At 35.1% G+C, this 10875-nt stretch overlaps 1 protein-coding gene across 3 annotated transcripts; it reads left to right on the top strand.

Moving 5' to 3' along the window:
- The first annotated feature begins 3732 nt into the window (after window positions 1-3732).
- On the top strand, window positions 3733-9789 carry LOC114271417 (uncharacterized). 3 transcript variants are annotated; one of them, XM_082903092.1, is made up of 4 exons: window positions 3733-3966; window positions 5467-5723; window positions 6424-7335; window positions 8670-9789. In XM_082903092.1, exons 2-4 carry the CDS (start codon window positions 5622-5624, stop codon window positions 9552-9554), a joined length of 1899 nt encoding a protein of 632 aa, XP_082759218.1. In that variant the 5' UTR covers window positions 3733-3966; window positions 5467-5621; the 3' UTR covers window positions 9555-9789. The 3 variants fall into 3 exon arrangements, with proteins under 3 accessions (XP_082759218.1, XP_082759220.1, XP_082759219.1); XM_082903094.1 differs by having other exon boundaries at window positions 3836-3966; window positions 5475-5723; XM_082903093.1 differs by having other exon boundaries at window positions 3872-3966; window positions 5366-5723.
- The last annotated feature ends 1086 nt before the right edge of the window (window positions 9790-10875 follow it).

Below are 10875 nucleotides of genomic sequence, written 5' to 3'. Positions count from 1 at the left end.
CACCAACCAGCCGCTGCCACGTGCCCCTGTAGAGGGTTAAGTCAGCCAACAGACCTAGAAATGTATCATTTTGCTGTATGTCTTCGTTTGTGAGGAGAGAGAAGCTCTAGAAGAAGAAGTTTTAGAGTGAGAGAGTGAGCTTTCGAGCTTGATTCCTAGAGATCGAACCATTAGATTCGCGTATTGAGGTTAGATTCTTGATTTACTCTTGTCGTTCTTATTGATCATCTAGCTGCATTGCACGATCGAACCTGTTCTGCATGTCATGCATCGATTTAAAGTTAGTTTAGAAAGAGAAAATAGTGTTCATGTGTTCTTGAAGAAAAAGTCTTGCTTGATCTGAAAGTTTGCATTAAGATTCATGTTTTTATGTTTGTTCTCACAAGATCCTTGAATATGGGTACCCAGGTCCATGTTTTTGAACTCATAGCATGAAATCTCAGATTTTGTAATAGCAAATTATGATCTTTGCATTCATCTTCCTCATGTTCATGTTCTTCATGTTCTTCTGGAAAGGGAAACCCAGATTTTTCCCGACCTCATTCCCTTAAATGTGGCCATCGAGGCAACACCTCGGCAAGGAGGTGTCAGACCTCGGCCTAGACCTGGTAGTTGCCCAGCATGTTTTCCCGAGATAAAGAACTGTGTTTGTTTTGATTTGACTTAGTCTTGAGGAATGCCAAGATCATCTGCATGCATGTGAAACTTGTTTGAAAGTGCATTGAACAGACTTTGCCATGTGTTTGTAGGGTTTGGACTTGCCTTGACCCCGACGTTTGAAGAACTAAGTGAGTGGTGTTTTTAATAAATCTATGTTATAATGCTTTGATAAAAGTCTTGTTTTGCTTCGTTTTGAAAAGTATTTGTAAGCATGAATGGTTATTCCTAGTTGGAAAATATATATACTATCTTGTTTTGATGACATTCTTGGAAAGTCCGTACGTGCTAGGGGACTATAAGCATTTGTAGCACAAAGTTTGGAAGTCCTTACGTGCTGAAGGACTCTAAGCATTTGCAGCACAAAGTTTGGAAAGTCCGTACGTGCTAGGGGACTATAAGCATTTATAGCACAAAGTTTGAAATTCCTTACGTGCTGGAGGACTCTAAGCATTTGCAGCACAAAGTTTGGAAGTCCGTACGTGCTAAGGGACTCTAAGCATTAGTAGCACAGGTCCTTAGTGTCAGGAGACTATAATGCAACGGCACCATTGAATTGAGATATCTCCCTTGTCTTGCCTTGTTTGCCACTGACGGTTTACCGCGTGGGTTTGTTTGCCGAGATGTCATCACTTGTATTATAATGATGTTAGTAAGCATCCTTTGAAACTTGACAGATTTGGAAGATGGACTTGGTTCATCCCTTGACTTGCACAAATTATGTTATGTATTGTTTGATAAAGATCTTGAATACCAGTCATGCAAATCCCTTTATTTCTTATACCATTCACTGAGTATCCAAGCTCACCCTCTATATATATATATGTAGGTGATGAGCAGGAAGGCGGTGACGCCTAGGTGTGACTCGCAAGCTTGTTTTGGGTTTTTGTTATGTCGGCCTAACTTGTGTTCATGTCGGCAGTCTTGAAAATTATGCTTATCGGCTTATAATGCTTGTAATTTACACATGTCGGATGGAGAAGCCTTTTGATCAAGGTGTAAAATGTATTTTGTACTTTATTGTATTTGTATCCAAGTTGTAATATTATGTAAAGTTGTATGCCATCCCATGTAACTTACGCACTGCTCTTATGGACCACTTGTATTTTTAAATTATTGCTTCCGCACTTGTGAGCCCCATATATATTTATACTCTGTTTGTGTGTGAATTTTGAAAGTTGGCCTTCGGTAATCTCGGATTACTGGCCATCACGGCACCAAACTACTAGGGGCGGTTTGGGGTCGTGATAGAAGGAATAACTTTTGAACTTGATAATAGATTTAGGTTACTTCCGATAACTTCTACAAGTGTTAAAAATTTTGACCATTCAATATGTTAAGAAATTGGAGATGGAAGTCATTGATGGGGAAAGATGAGACTAAGAAATAGTGGGTCTGAGGAAATGAAAGGAGTCACTAGTGAGGAAGAAGGGCCGGAGGTAAGAGGATTGTTGAAGAAAAAGAGTTGCAAGTAGAGTTAGGACTAACTATATAGGATGCTCAAAGGAACAAATAAATAAAGTAAATTACATTAAACTCCTTTCAATTATGACTCTTTTGCATTTTGCCTCATAAACTTAAAACTTAACAATAAACTACCTCTAAGTATTATTTTATTACACTAGACATCTTTCATTAGGATTTTCTTAGGGATTTAAATAGAATTATATTATGTATGAAGCACATGATACACTTATTAATTTTTAAGGATAATAATATTCTTATATGATAATCTAATTAAGATTTTGTCTTTCTTATCTTAGTGGTAAAGGCAAATGGATCACCAGATAAGAATATTATTGTCATAAAAATTCAATAAATGTGTCATATGCTTCACATATGACCTAATTTTGTGCGAATCATTAACAGAATCCTAACGGAAGATGTTAATTGTAACAAGATAATACTTTAAAGTGATTACTTATCGAGTGTGTTTGTTTTGAGAGATTATTTCATGGGATTGGACTAATAGTCCATTGTTTGGTTCCAATTTTTGAACCGGACTAATTGTCCTAAATCCATTAGACTATTGTGTCACATGAGGGGGGTGGGACACAAATGGCGGGATAAGAGGAGATATAGGATTGGGTGATAAAATGAACATTTTGATCCTCTACTATTTAATTATGTATTATATTTAGTAAAATTCAATAAAATTTAAATGTCTCAATTTAAAAATAAAATAATTTTATTTAATTTTTATTGATGTTTTATTTATTTAAAATATTTTTTATAAATATTTTATTGATGTTTTATTTTTAAATTTTGTTTATATTTTATTTAATTTCATTATTTAAATTTTAATAGATTTTTTATTTAATTTCATTATTTAATTATTATTATTTTTAAAATAAATTTATTTAAAATTTCAATTAAAAAATAACATATATTTTTATTGATATTTAATTTAAAAAAAATAAATTTATTTAATTATGTAAAAAATAAAATAAAATAAATTTTTATTTCAACTAGTTAAAAATAATTAAAATATTAAAGATATGTTTAATATTGCTATTACTTAGTAAATAATTGAAAATGATAAAATAGTTATTTGAACATTTATCATTCTCCATAATATCTCAAACAAATATAAGAATCATATCCTATCCAACTAAATAATCATTTCCTGACATCTAATCTCATGACTAAATAAACATAGAATACAAATCCAATCCAACCAAATAGTTCGGAACAATATATCCCAGGACTAATATTCCGGTAAATTATAGTCCCCTTATTCAGTCCGTCTAAATAAACACACCCATTCAATTTTGGAATTCATGAAATAAAATGTAAATGAATTATTTACCGGAACAAAAAATGATGAACAATTTTGATGTATCAGGTATATAGAAGCGCTGGGTCCAAAGAAAAGATGTGGGCCAAATAGCCGCACTTGTTTTAAAAGCATGATTTTATTTAAATTTTTGTAAATTTTTTTTTAAAATTATATTTTTAAAACATTTTTTTTCTTGAATTGAAAATAATGAATCTTAAGATTTAAGCTGACTTAAAAAAAAAAAAAAAAAACAAACAAAAACAAAACAAAACAAAAACTTTACAGTGCAGTGCATAAAAACGTGGCAGAGTATGCTCCCTAGAATATAACTTGCTCAAAGACCCTCATCAACCAATTAAATATCCACACTCCATTCTGATTTCTGATAATATTTGTGGATAACATTGGCTGATTGATGTCACTACTCACTACCCAACAACACTCTTACATGAGATTCAATCTCTGCAACTTTTACCACTCATCTCTCTCTCTCTCTCTCTCTCTCTCTCTCAGCTGCTGAACTCTAAGAGGTAAAACCACAACTAGCTTTGCACATTCTTTCATTTTGTTGTTCTTAATTTGACCCACCATGAAGTTCTTTGGGTTTGGCTTCTCATGTTTCTGAATTATAAAATTTGGTGTTTGCTTGAATTTTAGAATACCCATGTGAGGGTTATGAATTTTGTGCCTTGAATCCTGTGTGCATGCAATACCCAATTCGTTATTGTGTCAAAGAGTAAATTGGCAGTGCCTGCTATGTGTTTGAATTATGGAACAAAATTTTTTCTGTTTCTGTTCCCCAAAATCAGTTTGCTTTGAAATACCAGATTGCTTTCTTCTTCTTTCAGTATTTGATGTCCAATGTTCTTAGATTGTAGATCCTAGTAATATGCTGGGAAGAGCATTGCTATGTTCTTCTCTCCTGCTTGCTTAGGAGATGACGCAACCTGGTTCAGCCTGATTTACTTTTTAACAAACTTTAGTTTCCTTAATTTAATTGAGCATATAGCCCTTAACAAAGCAGAACAATGAAAAAAGATTCATGTAACCGACTCCGCTAGAGTGGGAAAACTTAATTTGGTTTAATATGGTTTGGTTTGATTTTTTTATTCTTTTTCTTGCATCAATGGAACTGGATTGTGGTTAGATGGTGAAAATAAATGCATTGCTCTTGGAGGTTTTGCATTAACATGTGATAAATGAGGCCTCGAATGCTGGTTTGTCAAGCTTAATTTTCTCCAACGAACAAGGTGCATGCCTCAGTGGTTGAAAGGTCAAGAAGACAAGCTATTGCCTATGGAATCAATATTTACATTTTGTTACTTGTTCTTGCGGTATACGCAGTTATTGTTACCATTTACAATAGATGTCTTAGTGAAACTTATAGCTTTCCGCCAAAAAAGTATATGTAGTTATTATTACCACTTACAATAGATGTTATAGTGAAACTTATAGCTTTCCACCAAGAAGTATGGTTATAGGTTGGTGCAATGAAACACCACATCACGATTATGTTCAGACACAGACACCGTCAAATATGATCCGGAAACGTGTTAGACACACTCCACTCACGCTGGAGGAAGTGTCCCCTTTTCTTTTTTCTTTTTTCTTTTTCCAGTCAGACACGTTGGGAACACACAATGGACACATGTCATCAAACTGTAATTTTAGTATATTTTATCAATTGATTTGGTATTGGAATTCTTTTTGCACTTGCTGGGCATGCTTCTATTTTGTACTGAATAATTCAAAACTCCACAGGCCCATGAGCGTTTGGGGAGAAGAACGAGTGTGTGTTTTTATACTATGTAATTGCATTTATGTGCCAAGACTGATTTGTTCCCACTTTGAGCCTTCTGCACAGTTCATTGCCAGTTGGCAAATTGGTCTAATTTCCTAATTTCTACCTATATTTTGGATACTTTTAAGAATTGCATGCATCTAATGGCAGCCGAAGTGTGACCTATTATTTTGAGCCGACTCATCCCTACAATCCATGTTATGTTAATATTTTGATTGTTTGGTTGTAGGATCTCAGTATGAATGATATGACACTCTAGAACTCTATGCTGACGACACGAATTTGGTTGAAATGCAAGTTCTGTAGCCTGGTTGTTGGTAACTTGGTATTTATAATCAATCAAAGCAATAAGTCTGCAGAGCTATTAGGTCAGGTAGAGAAGAAATGGGAGAGTTTGGTAAAGAGAAGGCTCATTCTGTCATCACTGGAAAACAACAAAATGGTACAATTGCAAGCAAGAAATGGATCCATGCATCACCTACCATGGTATTATGACTACAACTCAATCAGTATATTTGATTCCTGTCAATATCTTTGTTGAATTGCTTTTTCTTGCATTTTCTTGAAACCTTTACTGAGCCACTTTCAAGTCCATTGACCAAATACTGGCTGCACTCATATGTACCATGCTTATTGTTGAGTATAATATGAAGAACTCAATTGTATGTATTGGTTGATTTTTTATTTATTTTTTATTTTTTATTTGTGAGGGAAAATGAAATGCTAACATTATAGTCGTTTATTTTGGTGTTGAAAATTTTATACTAATATGCTTCTTGGACACTCTATTTCTTTTACAACACGTAATATTCCCTTTATCAATATTAATGTGCCCTTCTTTTTCCATTGCTAATATTCATGAGAACAGATGACCAACTTCTTTTGATTTTCAGACATTCATATTTCCTATCAGGACTGACCAAATGAACTCTACTTGTCTGGATTCTGATTGGTTTTTCGAAGATGTGATTTTGAGAATGCAACTGTTCTCCACATCCAACAATATGGACTTCTTCGTGGAAATATGGCTTTTTTTTCCATCTGAAATGGTGTATCAGTTTGTTCGGCCTGTTTGTATTACCAATTGCAAATTCTGATATACTTGCATGCACAACACACTCAAATTCATGCATAGACGCATACTCCTTTTTCTATTTGTCAAACATTTGATATTTGAATCTCTTAGGAACCACATATACATGAGAAGGACCTAACACGCCCAATTTCAACTTCTATAAGTTCCCAAATGCAATCCCACTGCCTTGTATGTTTGGGGAACAATAGTTGTACGACAGTTCGTTCAAGAACAAAGCTGATGAACATTTTAATCGAGAAGGGAAAGCCTCAAGAAGTCCACACAATTTTCAAAGGCTTGACAGAAGAAGGACACAAGCCAACTCTCGTAACATACACAACTCTCTTAGCTGCCTTGACCCTCCAAAAGCATTTCAAGTCCATTCCATCGCTCCTCTCTAAGGTTGAAGAGAATGGTCTCAAGCCTGACACAATTTTCTTCAATGCAATGATTAACGCTTTCTCTGAATCAGGCAATGTCAAAGACGCCATGAAAATCTTCCAAAAAATGAAGGAGAGTGGGTGTAAGCCTACAACTAGCACATTTAACACATTAATTAAAGGGTTTGGGATCGTTGGCAAGCCTGGAGAAGCTTTGAAAGTGTTGGAACTAATGTCGAATGAAGAAAATGTGAAACCAAATGATAAGACATATAATATTCTTGCCCGAGCCTGGTGTATCAAGAACAACATTGAACAGGCATGGAATGTGGTGTATAGGATGGTTTCATCTGGTTTGAGACCCGATGTTGTCACTTACAACACATTGGCACGGGCTTACTCTCAAAATGGGGAAACGAGTAGAGCTGAAGGAATGATATTGGAGATGCAGAATAACAAAGTGCTGCCCAATCAGCGGACTTGTGGAATCATCATTAATGGATACTGTAAGGAAGGAAATATGGTGGATGCCTTGAGATTCATGTACAGGATGAAGGATCTTAGAGTGCATCCAAATCTTGTTGTTTTCAATTCCCTTATCAAAGGATTTCTTGACATTACTGACACAGATGGAGTTGATGAGGTGCGTTCCACGTGTTAAAAAATCACTTAGATGATTTATACTTATAATAGTAGATGTCTACCAAACAGTTCATGATCAAAACATACTATTGTTTCCAATTATTCAATTACCAGTACCAATATCATCCTGCACATACTCATCTGTCTGCTAGGGACAGCAAAGTCATGAATATTTTCTTTGCTTAAAAGTTACTCCAGATTTTCCGAGCTTGGTTATACATGTTTTTATTTTCTCTGCTTTTGTTTTCATGTATTTGGAAACAAAAGCAATGAAATGTTCGAAAACACCCACATATTATTTTCAATTTTGTGTCAAAGTTGTTTTGCAAATTCTAAAATAACTTTTTGGTGTCTCATGAAAAGTGGGTTGATTTTAGAAAAATTTCTCAGGAAGAATTCTCAGAAACAGTATGCCAAACACATTTTTTTTGTTTTCTGGAAAATGAATACAGAAAACAAAAACATAACTAGGCTAGCCCTCTGAGTTTGACATTTTTTTTCTCTTTTGCCTTGAAGGCCTGCCTGCCTTTGGTGACTAGGATTTCACATTTTTTTTTTATCAGCAAAAAAGTTTTTTTTTTCGATCAGCAACTAGGATTTCACTTATGGCTTTGATATTGTTGGGTTTTGTGGATCCTGATAAGCATTGAACACTAACCACTCGATTGGAGATCCAATTTTGTGAAACTGATAATTGTGCCCTGAATTTGGAGTTAGATTACTTTTGGTATTTCTGCACTTGTGACCTGCTGTCCTAATTCTATGTATATTTAGTTGAGGGGGTGGCTATCTTTATATCTCGTTTGTAACTTTTTTTGATGATAGTGAAACTGTATCGACCGTGGATAATAAGATGGAGTTGCAGACACAGTTGTTCATCCCTTGGGTTGGATAAAAAGAATGAAAATAGTGGAGTGATAAGTCTTTCTTTTTTTCCTTTTTACCCCTTTTAAGTAGTCATGCAATCCAAGAGAGTAAAGAAAAGCACTCTCAAACATCATGAATTGAACTATTTTCTTAGAATATGAAGGAAAATAAATGAAAATATAGAAAATTTTCTCCCTTTACCATCACTGGATGGACAACCAATAAGCAAGGCTTCTAAATGTGAAAGATCGTAAGGTTAGTATTTATTCACTAGCATTTTTCTTTGGTTTGGAGAATTCTCAAAAGTGAGATAGTATGGTTTCGCTTAAATTTATAATCCAGAACTCAGGAAATAGGATGTTCTCACTTTCCAATTTTGTGTTTAGATTTGTGTTTGTTCTTGTCATCTCTCTTCATTCTAAACACTTCCCCTCCCTGTATCACTTACAATGAGCGTTATTCTGGCAGACACTGACGCTGATGGAAGAATTCGGGGTCAAACCAGACGTGATAACATTCAGCACCATCATGAATGCGTGGAGTTCAGCAGGACTCATGGACAAATGCCAAGACATCTTCGATGACATGGTCAAAGCTGGTGTAGAACCTGACATCCATGCATTCAGCATTCTTGCAAAAGGATATGTGCGTGCTGGAAACCCTGACAGGGCCGAATCCATCCTGAAAATCATGGAAAAATACAAAGTCCACCCAAGCGTTGTGATTTTCACGACAATCATCAGCGGCTGGTGCAGTGCAGGCAAAATGGATCATGCCCGGAAGGTTTATAAGACAATGTGTAAAATTGGCATTTCCCCCAATTTGAAAACTTTTGAAACACTAATATGGGGATACGGAGAAGCTAAACATCCGTGGAAAGCAGAAGAGTTGCTTCAAATTATGGAAGAGAAGGGTGTTCATCCGGAGGAGAGTACAGTTCGGCTCGTTGCTGATGCGTGGCGTGCCATTGGATTGGCAAGTGAAGTCAAGAGAGTTATGAATGATGTTGAAGAAAATCAAAGAATGATTCCGAATAATGACAAGAATGAAATTACAAAAGAGAGCCCCGAGAGAGTTTACCATAAGGAAAACCTCCGTCCTGATTATTCCAATTCCTTCAATCTATCTAGTGTAGTCATAACCAACCAAAATGGGACATCTAAGGCAAGAACCCGGATGGTGCTGAAATGTTCTAGGTCGTCGTCTGAGAGGCTGAGTATGGCAACTAAATTGATGTTTGTCTCTGGTAGGTGTGGAGCTGCAGCCAAACCGCTGATGACATGGTACAGGCTGCCCGAAATGCAGGTGGGATTTTATGGGCCATATTCAAATTCGTGTAGAGTCGTGCTCTGAAACTGACGAAAGGCACAGGCGAGCAGTTTTTTAGCTTCGATTAATTTCTATTGCTACTTTTAGTTATACATACAACATACAGATCCGTTATATCAGGGATCACTGATTGAGTTCCTTTGTGAAGCAAAAGTCAATCTGCTTAAATTGTATGTACACAGAGTTGCAAATGATTCCGAGCAGACAAAGACACTATCAATTCTTTGTTGAAGTAATGAAAGTAGCTTTACTTTTGAAAGATGAGTATTGTCTCATTAAGTTTGGTCGTTTTCCGTGTGCTCATATTGGTTCAAATTCTTAGGCATTGTTGGATGCACCACAGATCATTTTATTGACAACATTCTGCTTCTGTTTATTTTGGCGAAAAACATTTTACAAAAAATGTTGTGGAAAATATTTTTTGTGTGTTGATTGTGACCTTAAAACTAATGTGCTAATAGTTATGATAGTGTTGATGTAGTGGTGGTAACAGTGGTGGTGGTTGGGCAGCTGTGGTGGGGCAATGGCGGTGGTGGTGGTGGTAGTGGTAGTGGTAGCAATAGTGGTAGGATGATGGTGGTGGTGGTAGTACCGATAGCAAGGGTGACGGAGGTGGTGATAGATAGGTGATGGTAAAACCATAATCAGGAAATGTTTTAAAAAGTAAAAAGAAAAAAAAATGTTTTTTGCCTAAATAATCTTATTTATTGTTGATCACAAAAAATATTTCTGTTGTATCAAACATTGAAACATAAAAAACAATGCCTGCTAATTGGCATTGCTGGCTTAAGAGGTAGGCTCTGCTAACCTGTCTCTGTTGCTATTCAAATTTTCTAATGAAATTGAATAAGGGTTATGATATGAATTAATCGATTGAGATCATAATTTGATAACTTAATATACATTGTCAGACCTATTTCTTATAAGCTTAATCTTTCAAGACAAATGATGACTTCAACATAATATGAGAATGGGCGTTGAATAACTTGATATACCTTGCATACATGAGAATAGGTGTTTTAACTTGATATACATTGGTGATCCTATTTCCTAAAAATTTAAAGTGTTTAGAAAAATTGATGATTTAACAAATAAGGATGAACACATACACAACTAGTCAAAGTACATTACTCAATAGCATTCAATGAGTTCAGAAGTCTAATGTTCATAATATTGACTTAATGCTATTTTTCAATCTTAGATTAAGATAAAGAAAAGAAAAAAGATGATGATATATTATTCATTTTTTAAGGGTAATCAAACAGGAAAAAGAAGAAGGTGAATTTCCATTTTCCTAAACAAAAAAATAATTAAATTTAGCTTCTTTCAAACATAAATGTCAAAA

The sequence above is a fragment of the Camellia sinensis genome, chromosome 13, assembly GCF_055761805.1.
Source record: "Camellia sinensis isolate YWXY chromosome 13, ASM5576180v1, whole genome shotgun sequence".
NCBI lineage: Eukaryota > Viridiplantae > Streptophyta > Magnoliopsida > Ericales > Theaceae > Camellia > Camellia sinensis.
The sequence above is the reverse complement of the archived record's forward strand: the minus strand, read 5'-3'. Positions and strand labels throughout refer to the sequence as shown.

What these genes read in the sequence shown, in the direction of transcription:
- LOC114271417 (XM_082903092.1), top strand. Translation starts at nt 5,622, where the DNA reads ATGGGAGAGTTTGGTAAAGAGAAGGCTCATTCTGTCATCACTGGAAAA. An exon ending in TCCATGCATCACCTACCATG is followed by an intron (nt 5,724 to 6,423) that starts GTATTATGACTA and finishes TGAATCTCTTAG; the next exon opens with GAACCACATATACATGAGAA. An exon ending in ACACAGATGGAGTTGATGAG is followed by an intron (nt 7,336 to 8,669) that starts GTGCGTTCCACG and finishes TTATTCTGGCAG; the next exon opens with ACACTGACGCTGATGGAAGA.